This window comes from Mixophyes fleayi, chromosome 3 (genome assembly GCF_038048845.1).
Source record: "Mixophyes fleayi isolate aMixFle1 chromosome 3, aMixFle1.hap1, whole genome shotgun sequence".
NCBI lineage: Eukaryota > Metazoa > Chordata > Amphibia > Anura > Limnodynastidae > Mixophyes > Mixophyes fleayi.
The window spans coordinates 178,500,787-178,520,425 of record NC_134404.1 but is presented as its reverse complement, the minus strand read 5'-3'; the positions used below and the strand labels follow the sequence as shown (position 1 = coordinate 178,520,425).

The window sequence follows — 19,639 nt, the reverse complement described above, 5'->3', positions numbered from 1 at the left end:
AAATGCATTTAGTTATCTATTACACCCAATGCTGCATCGCTGAGCGGCCAATTCATTGCAAATGCGATGTCAGTATTTCACCACAACATATCACAGCGTAGGAAGTGTTACTGGTGCATGGCTCGTACTCACTGTGTAAGACAAGTATTGGCAATGTTTACTTCCTTGTTATCGATCTATGCTAAAGAGGCATTTTTGGGGCAAGGAAATTTGTTATTTCAATGTTTGTCATCTACATAGTAACACATTTTGCTACATAATCCTAAGGTTATGTTTGTTTCGAATGGCTTGATTTGATATGTAAGTATAGTTATGGACATGTCAGATAAAACTGTATTTCTAGTGGACAAATTATATGTGATTTATTCAATGAATTTTTATTATGTCTTATTTTTTATTTTCTTACAGTTTCCAGGATGTGCATGTTTGTCCAGAGTTTTATATACAGCTGTGCACTCATTCATCCTGATGTTTCTTGCAGCAGTAACTGCAATGGCACCTTACCCAGGGGCAGGCTGGGCAGGGGGGCAACCGCCCCCAAGGCCGGTCCCATGGTGGCATACCTTGGGCTGGGTCACTGGGCCACTTGCTTTTTTCCCCTTTAAAATAGTCGCCTGAGTCAAGTCTCGCCAGCCTGAGCTGGCGTACATTACCGTATGTGTAAAAGGATTTTCATTCATTGTTAAATTGCGGTACATAGCAGTCCCCATAGACATCTATGGGGACTGCTATGTCTTACGAAAAAAAGTACAAAGCAACAGATATCTATGATATCTGCTGCGATGCACTGTTGATAGATTAGAGTTAGACAAATACTTTAATTGTCGTCTATTCCCCGAAAACAGACGTTTAATAAATAGGCCCCTAACTCTCTATTGTCATTGTCACTTATTCTGTCTTACAAATGCTGTAAGCTGTTCAAACATTCATGTTTGTGCTATTTATTCTATGGAGGATATTTGTGAAGTACACTCGTGCTTCTTTGCAATTAAAGAGTGTAAAATGCGTCCAACTAAAAGTAAATGATGAGACCTGATCTCTGCCAGGTCAGATTTAGTGCAAAATTAAGTATTTTTGCAGATGAAAAATCCATCTTTCAATTTCCATAATGTAACTCTGCAAACTGAAATAACTTCTGTGCAAAACTAGATACATTGGTGTAACTACTCTGCCCAACTTCTCCTATTGGGCAGCAAAAACTTCTGCTTGTTTGTTCCATAAACCTTTTGTTCCTATTTTAGTAGAAAGTTAGGTGTACACCTTTGCAAATTTAAAAGCATGCCAGTGTTATCAAAGATTTGGCAGTGTGTATCAGCCATATTAACATTTTTACATTACCTCCTATAAGATTAAAAATACACAAAGCTTTTTATGTTTCTGTCCTTATCTATCATCTGCATGGTGGTTGTAACATATGCTTTATTTGGAATAGAAATAATTATAGATATATTTGCCTAATGTGTACTTTTTTCATGTGTAATATATAGGATCCATTTGAAAGTAGAATTCACAAGTTAGATACATTTCCTCTATGTTATATACAACATAGTACCGGAAATTGAAAAAATCCATATTTCTTCTGAATATCAAAAAGTAGCGTCCACAAAGATGAACATATTATTTAATTCCAATTCATTTTTTCTAAATATCCAAAATATATTAGACACAGGACAGTAATTACTCTATTGATCGAATTATGGTATATTGCTCAATATTGTTACATTTATTTATGTTTTGTTTCTGAAGCAAGAAATGAAAGTAAAAGAGCCATCATCACATGGAGGTCTTGAGAAGACGAGAAGGGGTAGGAGATCCAATCGACCACCAGATGAGGATTCCTCAGATGACATTGTTGGTATGATTACTTTTAGTTTTTATATATTGATGTATCATCTATCATCTCTTGTGTCTAATCTGTTTATCTTTACTTAAAAGTACATAGACATAATGTATATGCAATTGATCAAAGCACATACCACCAGTAAAAATCTCTGTATGTAATGATACAAAACAACATAAAGTCTTAAAACAAACAATAATGTTCAAGGTAGATATGATTTAGCTAGTTAGCCACTTTTTGGGAGCCAGTGAAAAGGAGTATTCCCAAATTTTTAGATGGGTATAAAGAAGAATGGTATAATCTTTCAAAATCTGGCCATCTCCAGGTCAGTCCTGCTACTTGGCCTAAGCGCCTTGCAGCAGGATCAATTTGCAAAGTAATTCCATCTTGGCTACCTTGATTTTAGTAGCCAAGTTGGATGCTTGGAAAACCGGGCAGATTAAAAAGAGCCTATTGGTGCAGTCAGCATATGCTGCCAGCATGTGGGGATATCGGGTTAGTTGGCAGATTTGTCGCAGATATTGCTGTGTGTTTGCTCAACAGAAAAACAGTAATGGAGCCGTTTAGTAGAATGGTAATGGGAAACAATTTCCTGGTTATTTATAGGTCTTACCTGCCATCATGTGAGCCGAGCAGTGGATGTGAATCAGGTCAAGAGAGCAGTGTCTCAAAGTGTGTGGTCCACATGCACAGAATGTATGAAGGAGAGGAGGACGAAGGATGGAGAACTCGTTGCCCCGGCTGATGTTTGGCTGTGTCTTAAATGTGGTTATCAGGTGAAAATACATACACATTATATGCATGAAATAGAGAGGAACATTTATATTTACTTTTTTTTTTTTTTATACTTTCCATAGTCCAAGTGTAATTGGTTTTTAAACAGAATATTTGGATACCCATATTAGGTGATATTTGCACAGGTGCCCTCTCGCTCCTCACCGCTTTCTACCTTGTGTTGAGTTAGTGAGGGGAAGGGGAAACAAGCAGAGGAGGGAGATGACAGTCAGTGGTGGCTGTGATGCCACTGCTCCTCTGTGTCAGTGAAAGGCAGAAAGTGTGCCACTGTGCTGTAATAATACCCTGTCACGGACATTGGGGAGCAGCTGCCAACAGCATTACAGCACAAGGTAGCAAGCGTCCAGGGTGTACTGAAGTTAATTTACATAGTGAAACATGCCACCTCTTCAACACTGTCAGCCAATGAGATAGGGTGTGTGTTTAATTTAAATCACAGGGCAGGGTGCCGCAGGGAAAGCTAAAACCTCTATGGGCCTGATTCACCTTCAAATGTAAGTCTTGTTGCGTGCCGTATCTTGCGTGAAATTGCTCTATGTATGCTCCGAAATGGACCCAATTACCAGTGAATGAAAATGCATCCAATTCATGTCCAAACCCAAATGACACTTCTGACTACCTAGGATTTGAAGGGCAGGAAGGGGCGGACGTTTGTAGGCAATGTCCAGTAAGGGCGTGCAGAGGTCAAGCGCATGCACATTTATCTAAGTCAAGCTTTAGGCATCTCTTAGGTATGTGTTTGTTAGCCGTATCACTTGCATCAGTTACAAGATTTGTGAAAGTGCCGGCTGATAGTGATGACGGACACGTATGCACGCCAGAATATGTGTTTACAAGTAACAAGCTATAAAAATACAATATCTATATAGTACGCCTTAAGAAAATCCTGATTTATGTATTTAATGTTAAACAAAAAAAGTCTTCCTTTTTTGTATCATTTATTTTTATTAATGAATAAAGTATTAAGAGTTGTTCATTTATTTGTTAGAATTTAGGTTTTTTGGCATGTTTTGATGGGACTTTATATTGCACATATGCATTGTACGTATTCTGCAGTCTGTTCTGTCTGCATGTGGAAATTAACATATAGTCAGAGCATATGTATACCCATATTCAAATGGAAAACGTTTCTTGATCCACTTGCACGTGCAATTTTGTTAAATGCAAGTTGCATTCACATTGCTTACGAAGATGAATCGCCCTATATGAGTAGCATAATGTCATTCAATCTGTGTTTTAGGTACCCCCAAAATGTTAGTGTTCTAGACATGCGCCTTAGTAAACCTAATAGTAGATCATGCCCAGGTGCTCTCTGTGCTATAAAGTTTATGCAGGATGCTATTTTGGCATTTTCTTTTAATATGGATGTATCGTGAGTCTGTATCCTATAAAAATGAAAGTTTAATGTTGCTGATTTCCTGCAATAAAAGTCAGATCTGTCCTGAGGAAACAGAGACACATCAACGTTTAATTTGAGATTTTTCTTATACACCCTGATCTGCTTGGTTATACAATTCAACTTGGAGTTGGATTAGAACAAAGTAAAGATTTCTATACTTCACAACAGCATTAAACACAAAGACAATTCTGCATTATTTTTAGATTAATATTATTCTTCACTGACTAATATAAGATTAAACTTGAATTTAAAAAACTAACAATATTTTACTATAATCGTGTACATAAATTGTAATGTGATATGTGTTTATTTATATGATACATTTATGAGCTCATAGCCCGTGTTTAAACTTCTAATTTCTTTGCCAACTCTATTTATAATGAACTTTGGCACTTCCCATTGTTGACGTTGTATCAGTTAAATACCATATATACAAGAGGATTTAAATAGTTTCTCTGTTGCTTTCTTTGATTATTTGCCATTACACATATGGGTACATTATCAGTCTGCACATAGTAAAGTACTATGATTTGTAAAATCTTTATTAAGTAATTAGAATCATTCTTTAGTATACGTTTAGTTTTACAAATTGCCATGCATCTGCATAATCAATAATTTTCATCCAAAGCTAGGTAGAGATCTATTGCACAGTGTAGTAGAGAGACACTAACTATGAAGGTATGCTGGTATATAACAACTTATTCTCGCATGCATTATACAAAATGAAATACCCATATTAGGATTCGATGTCTAAACATTAGAAAATTACACTATATTTTTACACCTGGTAAAAATACAAGTATCAGATCACAGAGATACCTTATCATCATCATCATCATCATCATTTATTTATATAGCGCCAACATATACCGTAGCGCTTTACAATTGGGGACAAACATAGTAAACTAATAAACAAACTGGGTAAAACAGACAAAGAGGTGAGGAGGCCCTGCTCGCAGGCTTACAATCTATGGATGTATCATATAGAACTTTTCTAGGCTTGCCAGAATATTATTTACAAGACTTGCTCATTTTCTGTCCATCTAGGGTTGTAGTTCTACATCTGAATGCCAGCACTCCTTGAAACATTTCCGATCTTCACACACTGAGCCACATTGCATCGCAATCAACCTTTGCACTTGGGTCATTTGGTAAGTATTGCATTAAAATAATGAAAGGGCCCACAGTTATGCGGAAACAGTTGTCCGCAGACAGTTAAACATATACTCATAAAATAAAAGACTAGGGCTACACCGTGCAGATCAGGTGGTGATATATTTTGTCAAGAAAGCTGCGCTCGTCATTTATTCTGCACAAATATATTTGAGTATTAAATTCTTGCTTGTTTGGTGCACCCTGATGTTTGACTTTAATAACTGAGTATTACAATAGTGTCAATTTGTCTGCAATACTGTTTATGATCTTTACTTACCTTTATTACTTATTTAGCCTATTTGATGTTAGGATGTTGTATGACACATAGGGGGGTATTTGAGAAGTACCATCAGCGTCTCATGTGCTGAGACTATGTGGGATGTTAGGGCACTAAAACATTGATGATTTTTTTACACTTTCCATATTACCTGGAGGTGCGTACAGGAACACATCATACAAGGTGCGAGAAAAAAAAAATCAGAAATATTTTACTTAATGTAAGATGCGAAATTGTGCACAGGCACGCATCATGGGAGGCTCCAATGGGACTTTGTGTGTAATTTTATTCCCCCCTTTCACTACTAGAATACGTACTTTCTATGCTGGAAATTCAATTATGTGAACGCTCGTCGGAGACTCAAGTAACGTGCACCTGTGCACACTTCTGGGTTTTAAGTACGTTTTAGTTGCCTAATGCGAGGCTCTGATGGGAAGAAAAACTCTGAAATTCCTGGGTGCTGAGTAGATCTATATTGATATCAATCTAGAAGTTATTACTAGATTGAAATTACGTGTCCTCAGCACCCATAGAAAACAGTGCTGAGGAATCAGTCAATCCAATCCCCACAATTATGAATTCATGGACAATATGTATTAAAAATTATATATACTTTAATAAAATTCATGAAAAATCAATACAAACATAAAACTAAACAACAATACACTTTACACTTGATACATTGTTTCTACATGTGCCGAAACTATAGTTCACTGTCCTAATCAGTGCACTGATATTTAGATCTTGAAAAACAAATTCCTCTATGTATTTCATGTAGAGCTACACACAATGGAGGTAGGGGATTTCCAGATGTAAACCTTTATTATAACGCTACCCACCTGGGCCAAGCCGTGGCATGGTTTTCAGGGGGACTTGGCCCACGGCGGATAGATCTGATAGAATCCTCCACGTGCAAGCTGTCTTTTTTTGGCTCAGTATTGGGGATGCCAGCAAACGATAGACCTAGAAATATGAAAGCCCACCCTGTCATCTCCTTTACTTCCCACATATGGGACTATTGTAGATTGCATTTCAAGACCAACACAAGACCCTCTCCCATAGCGCCTCTCTGGGATAACCCTGCTTTCTCACCAGGACAATGCCACTCTCGTTTTCAATCTTGTTATGTGAGAGGCATAAAGCTGATTAGGGATGTACATGAGTCTGATCATTGTATTTCACTGGCGTCCCTCAAAGAAAAGTTTGATTTCCCGTCAATCAGACCTTGTATGTACATTCAGGTAAAACATTTTGTCAAATCCCTCTCAAAACCTGATGTTACGAGAGGGCTAACCCCCGTGGAATCTATATGTGTCAAAGATCCTCTCCAAAGAGGTATTATCTCTAACTTATATAACCTCCTTGTTACCTCCAGACAGACCAACTCCCCACGAACTTAAATGGGAGGCCGACTTGGGCAGGCCACCAGATGAGGACATCTGGTTAACAATCAGAGAGCAGGTCTCAGGCACCTTCCTCTTGTAAAAGATAATCAATTTTAGGTGGTATCTTGTTCCAACTAGGTTGAAAACAATATACAGGATCACTTCTGATCTATGCTGGCGGGGTTGCGAGGATCGTTACTCCACATTTGGTGGTCCTGCCCAAAGAGTGCTCTGTTTTTGGATGATGTGGCTGCTCTAATAAGTGAAGTTGCACAGATTCAAATTACCAAATGTCCCTGGTGCTTCCTTTTGGGCTCTCCACTACAGGCTGTCCATAGGATTTCTTAATGCAGCCAGATGCCTAGTGGCTAAGAACTGGAAAAAATCGTATCCCCCATCTAGACAACACCTCATCAATAAAATATGGTTCCTGGCATCAATGGAAAAAATTTCGGCATACTTAAACAATAAATCCCACAAATTCTCCCAAATCTGGTGCGATTGGTTTATATATAATACCCCCCCCCCCCCCCCCAGTTCATACGATACCAGTGCTCACCTCAGGATACTTCAGCCATCTTCGTATAGCCTGTCAAATTTGATGTTATATGTGCATTCTGTTTTCCTCAAATAGAGGCCTGCAGGCCGCCAGCAGTCCCATGTCTGGTCTCAGTCTAACCCCCCCATTGTAGAAAATAATTCACACACTCTGATTTACCACTTAGTGGTTTGGTATTTAATATTTTGATGACGTTCAGACCATATAATGGAACGTGTAAATTTATCTGTTCTTTGATACCTTTTTTGTACATTCTTTTGTACAACCCCCCCCCCTCACCCTAGATGTATATACTGTCACCTATCTTGACCTACTTTGGCTCTCTACATTGTGTGTTGGTACAATATAAATAAAGTTATTAAAAAAAAAAATAGATACAAATTAATCAATACATCACGTGAAGTCTCACAAAACCATACTGCAAAGTATGATCTGCTCAGTCTAATTTAGCGACCTGTAATAATCACTGATGGTGTTTATATGCAGTCTCTGACAAGTATATAATCAGTCTGCTTTACACAATGTAGTGCTTTTTCGAAAAAGCTACAATATTTCTCAATTGTAATGCATTCTATGGTTTTAAAAATTGTGGTGTATTGGTAACATGGTTTTTAGCAAAGGGAACAAGACCCAATGCACTTATCTGTTGTGTCCTCCTGTGGGAGCTTTTCAGTAGATGTTTCTAGTTCATTTACTCGTCTCCCAATAATGCTGTACTGACTAAGAGGCTTCACCCAGTGCAGATTTTAAATTTAATCCGTTCTGTCTGCTTAGATGGCAATGTTATCTTACACTATGTCACTCAGTTGAAGTATTGCTTAGAGATCCTCATTACAATCTATTACCCCCTAACACGATATATCGTGATATAACTACTTCCTCAGAGGAGAAATTGTGTAACATTAAAGTTCTGACCATCGGCGCCTTCCATCATTAATTCATTCTCACATGTTATTTGTTCCGGTGGTTTAATTGTTTTGGCGCTAATCCAAACTTTTTAGTTTTAAATTGATAGATATCAATTGTATATAACCATTATATTAAAAGCTTTTCCATGAGAACATAACTTAAGAGCTAATTTTATTACAAGATTACCAGAATTCCTATCTTCATTTAATTTTCAATTTAGAGAGCACATGTTAAAATCAGACATCTGTAAAAGATCAAGGGGTATATTTACTAAACTGCAGGTTTGGAAAAGTGGAGATGTTGCCTATAGCAACCAATCAGATTCTAGCAGTCATTTATTTAGTGCATTCTACAGAATGACAGATAGAATCTGATTGGTTGCTATAGGCAACATCTCCACTTTTTCAAACTCGCAGTTAAGCAAATCTAGCCCCAAATGTTTTTTTCATTTTACAAATACCCTTTATTAATCCCTTTCATTGGAACCTTAGAACAAAAGAATGATGCAATCAGTCTGATGGAAACACCACTAATCACTGCAAGTGTCTATAATAAAATAGACTGTCACACACAGTCATATTGCTTGTATCCATAGAAGTTTAGAATTTTAATTCGTGAAACAAATAGATTAATTTCCAGAAATTAAATCTCATTCGTTTACAGAAAAAACCCTGTATGTTTGTTAGTAAATTCATATGACAGAACACGGGACTGTTATTCACCTGTCCAGATATTGATGGGACTTTGCACTTAATTAAACTTCCCCCCCATGTGTTCTATACTAGTATGTTAATTCCGTTCTTGGCAATACAGTGCGGCTTGAGGGATTTTAATGAAGTTTTTCCATTGTAGAACAGTATTCGGAATAGGTAGTTGACATGATTGGCAAATTTAATTGTAACCAGTTTAGAAATAGTAACATACAGGACGTATGGCTTTATGAGATAACAAGTAATGTATAATAAATACACAATGATTTATTTTTTAATATTGTGATATTGCAGTTTTTTCCCTTTGTTATCAATATTTGAGTATATGATGCTTTCACCAGTTTCCATCCAGCATCTATCTTCCTTATTATGTGTGATCATTGAATTGTAATATGTAACATTCAGTAAACACCTTCTTTTATCACAAGGCATTAATATGTGTCTGCCATAGTAAAGCATTGCCTCTTAAAACAACCTCTGCATCTAGTACCACTGCTTAATAGGTTAGCACTACTCCTTATAGTTCTTCTCAGTGGTTAGTGTGAGCTAGTATGCGCTGGTATGCTAAACCACCACATCTCCTACTGCCTTCATTGTAAACCTATCACATTCCATTCACTTACATTTTCCATCCCTCCACTTCTAAATTTCCACTTCGATCATAGTTTTCTGTAATAAATAACACTGCAATTTCTAATTTAAATTTTAATTTAAAAATGGTGTCAGGCATTGGTTAGCACTTCTGCCTCACAGCACTGGGGTCATGAGTTCAATTCCCGACTATGGCCTTATCTGTGTGGAGTTTGTATGTTCTCCCTGTGTTTGCGTGGGTTTCCTCCGGGTGCTCCGGATTCCTCCCACACTCCAAAAACATACTAGTAGGTTAATTGGCTGCTATCAAAAATTTACCTTAGTCTCTCTCTCTGTGTGTGTGTGTGTGTGTGTGTTAGGGAATTCAGACTGTAAGCTCCAATGGGGCAGGGACTGATGTGAATGAGTTCTCTGTACAGCGCTGCGGAATCAGTGGCGCTATATAAATAAATGGTGATGATGATGATGATGAAAAATGCATCTTGGTGATTGAGCCAAAACATAATGTATCTATATGATCATGGAAGACACTTCATATCCCTTTATTCCAGGCAAGAGTAATGACATTACAAGCTCAACTTTGCCGGGAAACTCTGTGTACCTCAATTCCTAAATTATATGTTATGCCATTCAATATCACATGATAAAACCCAGGAAATATTATGTGGTTCATTTTATTATAAAATGTTAACAAGTTTAATCAACCTACTTCTAGAAGCAATAACAAAGTGCAAATAAATGATAAATTCTGCGGCTGTTTATTTGCAAGTGGTGTCTGTTTCAATAATGCTGTCAACTGACATTCACACTGGTGGTATTTACTCTGCTGGCTATATTTAGGTCAGCACCTGTGCTTAAGGAGCTGTGCAGGATTGGATGCAGTCATGTGCTATTTCTACTATCTTTCAGATGTAGGTTGAGATAAGTCAGTCTCGGAATAATTTGTTGCTAAATTCAGTTCTTCAAATAGGACTGTTGTGTCAAAATATAACCTCCAGCCCCATTTACATGTTGTATAATGATATTGTTTACATGTCTATTTACATATATTCGCCAAAGGGATAGGACTACCATTGCCTTTAAAGAGAACACCACGAGTCTAGTGACATGAGGTTTCCTATGTCTACAGCTTGTACTCATTGCTTCTTTTTTGTGTCAAATGCAATAACACAGTCATAGCATTTTATGCACAAAAATACTGTTGTGTTAGTTGCATAGTGAGTCTGATTTATTTTCTAAAGAAGCAAGTATTGTGCTTTTTAAATGTATATCCTCTAGTATTCTGGTTGGGGCCTTTACAGGGAGGGGACTTTTATTAGCAATCTCAGAGATAGCGACAGACACAAATGTTATTTGTTTTTCTTGTTCTATGACAAGGTCTTTCAGGACCGTGTGACTAAGAGATTCCATTAATTTGATGTGAGGTCCTAACCACTTCCAACTTCAACTCTTGTTATGATGTTGGTTTTGTACCTCAGCTCATGGTACAGTAAATTCAAGGCTACAAGCCTTAATCACTATGCTAAAAGTAAAGACATTAACAGTCTCCCCCTGTCAAGTGAGATAGAAAACTCTTCAGGCCATGTTGACTGATGGAATCCACATTAAGGCATTTTGGCCTCTGTGCTCCACTTGATCCTTGCTCTCTACTCTCCACTATGGCTAAAGGATAAACAGTTTTCTATGCCAGCTAATATGCATCTACACTGGTCTCCCCCTTAATGTTTTTGTTTTGCTAGAACTCTTTCTGTTTATGATTAAAGTTTCCCTGGATATAATGTTAATTTAAATATCATAAGTTAGCGGCTTACGTCGGGATTTTTTTATTTAGCTAGGTCCCTTAAACCCTTACTATGTTTTATACATATGATATGTTGTCCGTTTTTTAAAATCAACTTTTCTTAATCAAAATCACTTTAATTTTTTTTTACCAACATCACAGCCATCCTCCCTTACTGGAGTATATGTTTTCAGATGCTATCAAATCAAAACAAACGGAATATCTGGACTTTGACTTTCACTTGAATCTTTATTAATTTTTCACACTGAACTTTCCTCTCTTCTTTTGCTGAATCACACAGTAACTTTAAAACTGGGACTATCCATTTCAGTTGCATTGTTTGTGGATTTGAAATAGTGAATTTAAGATTAATATCCTCCTCTATCTGCTTTACCTCTTTCAAGCCTCTACTGGTAACTCCCATATCAGAAGATGGACTAAATGTCCAGATTTAGTTATATTACAAACTTTATAAAACATTGGCTTTAGTAGAGCAGAACACTTTAGAATACAATATCCCCACTATAATGAAAAAATATCCTGTATAAAAATCCTATGTTCCTATAGTTTGTTTTGCTGAATAACACACTCAAATATCTAAGAACTACTCCAGAATATTTTTTATAGATCAACACTCCCTGCATGAATTGGCACAAGTGTGGAGTTCACATCTCCGGGATCCTCCCAGTTCCTGAGAAACTTACTCCTGTGGTGCTGGTAGTGGTCTTTAAACCATGCTTGACAAGACAGTACATGGTGTAACAGTACAATACAGCAACTAAATAACACTACACTCAACACAGCTAATTGGGTGCAAGGGTATATTTAGCACAGGCTGTAACCTGTGCCCATTAGTGTGGGCATGAGTAACAAGTTTAGAGCCACTGAAATAGGTGCAAAGACAATGGAGGAATGGAGTCAATGAGCCCAAGGCAGAGGTGCGCAATGTAGCTGGTGTTATAGGTAATAAGAACAGGAGGGAAGAGGGCCCTGCTCACTACAGCTGACGATCAAAAGGGAAAGGAGCAGTCAATGGTTGACACATTGGGGTGAGTCAATTTAAGGGGATCTGAGGGCAAGAGGCAGGAGTGGAGAGATGGAGGATGAAGGAGGGTGAGGTATACTACATGGTGAAATGGTTAAGTGGAGGACTTATAGGTTTTTCTAAACTTGTGGGTTTTCAATGACCTAGCTATATAGACTAGGGGATATTAGTATTGTTAGACATTAATAAAATACTAAACTCTTTTCAAACTACTCCAATGTGGAAAAGTTACTGTTACTGGTCTTGAAAGTAGGGAGTTTCTCAGGAACTGTTGGCGTCCTGGTAGTGGGTTCTACCAGTGAGGTGGGGTTAAGGGTGAAGGCTTATCTATAAAAACATTTTGTCTGGACAGTTTTAAGCTCTTATTGCTTGTAATGCAAAGTAGCAATACTGTTTGTTTTTTTTGTAATAGTTTAACCGTTGAGAGAGGGAGAAAAGCGAGCACATGAACTATATGCAAGTGTTAAATTACAGTTGCACTCCTGGGCGTCTTTTTCCTACATTAAAGCAAGTGTAGAGGAGCTTTAGGAGGAAGACATTCTGGAGCAAACCTGAGTCCTCCCAATCTAACATTTAGCATTTGCATGTCAAGACGTTTTCATGCTCTCCAGGTGAGGGAGCAGTGGGGGACTTAAGTCTTTTTAGATTCTACATATCATCATCATCATCAACAGCAGCTAATTATGCAGCACCACTAGTTCCGCAGCGTTGTACAGAGAACTCGCTCACATCAGTCCCTGCACTATTGACAGGTGGACAGAGAAAGAGAAACTAGGGTCAATTTGATAGCAGCCAATTAGTGCACAAACTGCTATGTAAAATACTCTTTACCTGGAAAATGACAGGTCTGCTTGAAGACTTCTCATTTTATAAGCAGTGCTGATATCCCTCTATGCTTATTTGATGTCTCGATACAAGGTTGCTGGTAAAAATAATAAACCAGGTAAGGACTGATAAAGTCAGTTAATACCAATGGCAAGCCTTTGATTTTTAAAAATTAATTGCTTTAAAAAGGGAAAAGAGCTCCACCTTTACAGACATGATTTTGGCCATGCTTTATATATATCTCCAAACCAGCTGGTCTTCACAAGCCCATATTGAACTGGTAAGTAAATATGCAGACAGGATACATGGTTAGCAAAGTGGTTGAAACACACAGATGGTAACTTTAAAACATATTATATTCACATGCGCATTGGGTTGTAGGAATAGGAATATTTGTACTGTATTTACCCAAATATACAGAATAAAAAATGAAATAACCATAATGAATAATTTCCCCCTGTAGAGCGCATATGTGTCCAAATTAATAATAAAAAAAAGGAAGGAGAAAGAATGCAGCACTGTAGTATTCTTGTTAAATAAATGAAAATAACAAATGTATATGAGGCAATGCAAAAATTGATTCAGAATTGAATAGGTAAGCCCAATGAGAATAAGTATTATTTATAAAATTTTTATAAAAATAGCAAGTTCTTCAAATCTATCAAACTATTTATCATACAAAAAAGAAGAGTTTAAAGTTAATTTTCAAAGTAGGTGCACTAAGATTCCCTTAATATATTCAGACCAAACTTGTTGTATGAATAGCAAAATAAAGCAAAATATAACTTTTTTTATTAATTTCTATTAAAATATAGGATAAAATTAGCGAAATATATAAGTGCTCGTGATTAAACAAAATTTGTGGGAAAATAAAATTAAATCTTCCATCAGACAGACTGATGTGAGTCTCACCCCTTCTGAGATGGAACATGATCTTTACTATTGAAATTGCAAACATATGTGGATTATTTAGTTACCAGTCCCAATATTCCAGAGTTCATGGGTGCAGTATCCAGTATGATGTAGTTATGTTCGACAAGAGCTATAGCCTGATGCTCTTGTCTATGCCCAGTAGAAACATAGATTTTATTAGATGTTTTATTGGATTTACTGATACAGTTCTGATCAGTTTCTGTGTTATCTCCTACATACACTTGTCATTTTAATTAATTCGATAAGAATAATATAATGCTGCTTTTTTTTTTTTTTTGCTTTTAGTACTTATTTAAGAGTCACGTATTATTTTCCAGCAGTAGCTGATTATCTGATTATCCTTTTTAGTAGTTTTTAGTGCCTGTAAGGTATATTCTTTTTGTTTTATTGTTAATAATAATTAACTTTATTTATCCACGTGTAAAATGGACCAAACAATAACCTTCTAATTTAAGTAGCTCTCAGATAGTGGAGTGTTTTTCTCAGCAAACCAAGGAGCATTTTCATTATAGAGTCTATTTTCAACTATTTTATTCTATCCTAATGTCCTCTGTTGGAGGTATGATTGCCTAAATACCACTCTCACTGATAACTCATTTAATATAGATTATTTACTTTTTTTGTTTATTCTTTTTAGTTGTTATGAATGTGATGAGGAGCTTTCAACTCACTGCAACAAGAAGATACTTGCTCAAATGCTGGATTTCCTCCAGAAACATTCGTCTCGCTCTGAGAAAGGTACAGTCTCATGTACATAATTATAATTCTTGAAGTATTGAAAATAAACCTGTCATGAGTTCCAATTTTCAGGCTTACCAATACATCAAAATCTAGTCATTGCTTCTATATGTTTTTTTTACTATATAGTTTACCTTTTACTGTATCATCTCTTCTGTGCTGGCAGTATGTGTGTAATCCACTCAGATTTATATACAAGACAAATTCAGTAGATATTTTAACAGTGGTATCATAGGAGACCACACAACTTAAGAGTCCAGATGGGTGCTGAGAATCTCTAAATCCACACTGTTCTTCTAATGTAACCTCTAATAAATAGATTAATAATAAATGCCTAGTGGCGTGTGTGGGGAAAAAAAACCAACAAGCTGCAGCGCCACCTGCTGGGCAGAGTTATACACTGACCTATATATTTCTTGAAGGAGAAGTGACAGTTGGGAGTGGTTGGTGGTTGCATGGGGTTTTTAACACCTTAAGTAGCTTGATGAAGGATGTGGCGATGAAGATGAAGGGTGAGGTGATGGAGAAAAATGATGAGGTGGTGACATGTGGACAAAACCACGTTAAAAAAGGGAGCTTACGACGGGAAGTAACGCTTTTCCCCTGAGGAGGCCTGGGCTAGGCCCAAATGCATGACAAGAACCTTTTTAACACCTTAAGTAGCTTGATTTGACTAGAATGCATGAGTATCATGTACGGGTTAACTTGTAGATTAATATTACCCTGCATCTTCTTATACCGGGTATATGATGGCCCACCCTCTGCATTATACTCACTTGTCACACATAGTGAATGTGCAAATACATGTCCATAAATCCCTAGCTTTTTAATAGCACTGCACTTAATCCCAGACTTTTCCACATGTTATACTGTCAGAAAGCATTTAAACTTGAAATGTATGCCTTTATTTTTGGGTCAAGTAATTACAATACTAACTTGAGAGAAGCAGCTGAATAAATATGAATAAATATTTTTATCAGATCTGAATTTCATTTGTGTGAAAGTAGTAAGCAGGAGCCATACACATGGTTTATACTGCTGTTTTTTTAGTTTGTTTTGTTTTGTCTTTTTTTTACTTAAAGCATCTGAAATGAAACACAATGGAGGGTGCCATAAAGCACAGACTTCAGGTCAAAGTACAAAATCTATATCTAGGAAATCCCTTTAGACCAGTGGTTCCCAAACTTTCTCAGCTCGAGGCACCCTTAGGGTCACCATAATTTTTCCAAGGCACCCCTAAGCAAAAATAATTACCAGGTAGTCCCGTTTTTTAAGTAGTTGGGTCAAAATGACATAAGATGTATTTAGACCCCTTCACCATCGCATTGTGCCCCTTTATCATATCACTGCGCCCCTTCACCATATCACTCTGTATCCCCTTTGCCATCTCACACCCTGTGTCCCCCTCTTTGCCATCTCACACCCTGTGTCCCCCTTTTCGCCATCTCACACTCTGTCCCCCCCCTTCAGCGTCTCTCTCTGCCCCCCCTTCAGCGTCTCTCTGTCCCCCTCCTTCAGTGTCTCTCTCTGCGTCTTTCTGTCCCCCTCCTTCAGTGTCTCTCTCTGCGTCTCTCTGTCCCCCTCCTTCAGTGTCTCTCTCTGCGTCTCTCTGTCCCCCTCCTTCAGTGTCTCTCTCTGCGTCTCTCTGTCCCCCTCCTTCAGTGTCTCTCTCTGTGTCTCTCCGTCCCCGTCCTTCAGTGTCTCTCTCTGCGTCTCTCCCTCCCCCTCCTTCAGTGTCTCTCTCTGCGTCTCTCTGTTCTCCTCCTTCAGCACCTCTCTCTGTCCTCCTTCACTCTCCATTCCTGTACTTACCTTCTTTCTTCATGTTCCGCCGTCTTCTGTCCTGATGTCCTCTCTGCCGCTCCTCACTGACACTGATCATGTCGGACGTGATGACGTCACGCCCGGCAGTCAGTGAGAACAGCGAGGAGGATCCAGCGCTGGATGGGTAAGTTTTTTGTTTTTTTTCTTCTTCTTTTTTTGCAGGGCGATCGCGGCACCCCTGTGACAGCGCCGCGGCACCCCAGGGAGCCGCGGTGCACACTTTGGGAACCGCTGCTTTAGACTAAACAGAAAGGACCAGATTAGGCACAGCAGATCATTATGTCACAATGTTACAGATGAGGAAGGTGAGTTTGGACTGTGCAATAGCCCTATCTTAAAGAGTTAGCTAAGTGTCTCCAGTTGATTGATTAGGGATTGACAAGCTAAACCAAGGCTATATGTAGCTAGCAAGGTTATGTATACATTTGATCAGTACACATCTGCTCTGGGGTAATCAGAAAGTAAAAATATGAACAAAACTCCCAGCTATCCTCGCTCCACGTGATCCCAGCAGGAGACATAAACAAAACAAAGTCAGTTAGCAACACATCCTTTACGCGCCTCAAGGCTCTCCTCATCTGTTAGCGCACAAGAACTGTTTTACCTGCCTGGACTTTTAAGTTCATTACTAAGGAGTATTCAGTGCAACTTTGAGAAGGGTAGCTGTACCCTATTTAAAAGTGCACATGATTTTTAGCACCCTTCACCTTTTTACCTCTTCTTTATGCACTGCCTCCCTTTGCCCAAACACTCTGGCTGGGCAGCAGAATTCTTATGTTTGCCCACCCATTGGGCTGGGGCCGTAACCATGCGGCACTATTTATTTTTACTCTTGTTTGTCACTTTATTTTTAAATAAAATAATTTTATTGATTTTTCAACACATACAAAAGACAAACTCACACAAGTGAGTGCCTGACTATCTAGACATAAACAAATCTAAAAACCACATATGCCATGAGAACTTATTGATCCGTTGTTTGTTATTTTCAATTTTATGTTTTTCATTTCACAAATTTTTTGGGGTGCGGGTAGGCCCTTATGGGCTCCGTATTCCTGAACATCTAGTGGGCGCTGTGTGGCCATAAGGTTCCTGCCCTACCTGTATCCATTGATGCCCTCCCTTCTGGGGGATGGGCTGGTTGTCGAGCCCTGGGTGAAGTTTTGACTTAATAAGCGCTATGGAGTTTGCTGGCGCTATATAAATAAATGATGATCATATCAGGGCAAATGGTGCCGCTGTAGCATTGCAGCAAATGGGGTCTGAAGACCCATGCCCCCTAAGGGGGCAATATACCCTTTTGCAGATTTGTCTTTTCTTAAGTAACAATCATCTAGTCCTCTCCATGGTCTCAAATCTAGAAAATTTGGTGTTGGTGGCCGGGGATTAGGACCAGTACCGCACCCACTTTTTTGTTTTTTCCACTTTTTTTTGCACTTTTGAGCACAATAGCACTGTTCCCACACTTTCAATGAAAAAACCTACTTTGAACACTTTTCTGTGTGTGTCACATCTTCTAGAGGGGTTTGGGTATAGACCTTTTATGGGTGACCCTCTCCCCAAGTTTTCACTAGAGACACTGCACACACCTTAGGCTTCAATATAAAAAACAAAAACTACTGTGAACATTATCACTGCTGGAGTGTCCGCCTCAAAGATTAAGTGATTTTAGACTGCCAAATAAAGAATGTGGAAATTTTGGGTCTGGCCAAGTTTGTAGGGCATTGGATCACTATCACTTTTTAAAATCTTAAATTTAAATAAAAAACCCAAAGAACTTAAATTTGTAGCCATTATTATTAGTGACTCCATGAAAATATCCATCTTGCACATGGTTTTGATATATAACTAAAGTGTAAATTTATTTATCACAGTCTCAGAATATATAATGTAATGCCATTGACATTTGTAAAAGTGTGGGAGCTGTGTTTCTGCATTGCAGCCATTCATTTCCCTTCAGCTGTAAAAATGTGGAAATGACATTAGTGCCGTGTGACAGACTTCAGTAATTACATTAAGCGACAGGGATAAAGATGAGTGCTAGGTTCCCAAAAGAACGCTTGCAGCTGTGAGACTCTTACAGCTGATCCCGTGGGCTGCCGGACCCACCAATCCATACATACTGTGACTTGGAGAACGAGCATGTTTGACACAGTGGAAGAAAAGAAGTAAGATTGCTTTCTAGGGAGAACCACCCAGGAAGTTGTTGTGGGTGAGGGTAACTGCCTGCAAAGTCTTTCAGGGAGTGACAGGTGTAATTATAATCTTGGCAGTATTTGTGACTTTACATTGAAATGTTCATTTGTTAGGCAAGAACATTATTTAAAGATCACGCAGAGAACCATCTTATTGTTATTTAAATTTATTATTATTTTCATGCACTTGTCTCTGTCATGCCTTCTTCTTTGTCACATCAAGCCCACCAGTATCTGAGATTGTAAATTAGGAAAGTAACAGGCCAATCTACTTAACTCCTTCATAATTGTTCTTCACAGCCAATTGGAAAAAGGTCAAAATTAATCCTCCCCCCCCCCCCAATACAATGTTGTTCTATGAGTAAGCCATGGAAAAACAACATTTTAAATCATTGCCTGTTTGTGCCTCCATAAAAGCTTGTGATATATCATTAGGGCAACAAGTTGTAGTATATCTTCTGTCCTTCAGTTCTAATTGGAATACTTTACCGATCAACATTGTTTGCTGACCTATGCAGTTTTAGTCCCCTGCCATCCTCATTCATGTGTGGCTAACTGGTGGAGGTTGCCTTACTCTGGGTTATTACTTATGGAAGGTTGAACTTGATGGACCTGTGTCTCTTTTCAACATTACTATTTAACTCTGCAACATTAGTTATGATGTATCCTGTGCTTAACA

General features: G+C 38.1%; 1 protein-coding gene across 5 annotated transcripts in view; it reads left to right on the top strand.

The window, feature by feature from the left end:
- USP45 (ubiquitin specific peptidase 45) overlaps positions 1–19,639 on the top strand; it is a 127,073-nt gene that overhangs the window by 191 nt on the left and 107,243 nt on the right. For 4 of the 5 annotated variants that reach the window (XM_075202829.1, XM_075202826.1, XM_075202830.1 and 1 more), the window contains exons 2-5: positions 1,747–1,855; positions 2,447–2,616; positions 5,082–5,185; positions 14,841–14,941. In XM_075202829.1, the coding sequence (XP_075058930.1) occupies positions 1,753–1,855; positions 2,447–2,616; positions 5,082–5,185; positions 14,841–14,941 (478 nt within the window). In that variant the 5' untranslated portion in view covers positions 1,747–1,752. The remainder of the gene's footprint in view (positions 1–1,746; positions 1,856–2,446; positions 2,617–5,081; positions 5,186–14,840; positions 14,942–19,639) is intronic. The other variant, XM_075202828.1, reaches the window with a different exon arrangement.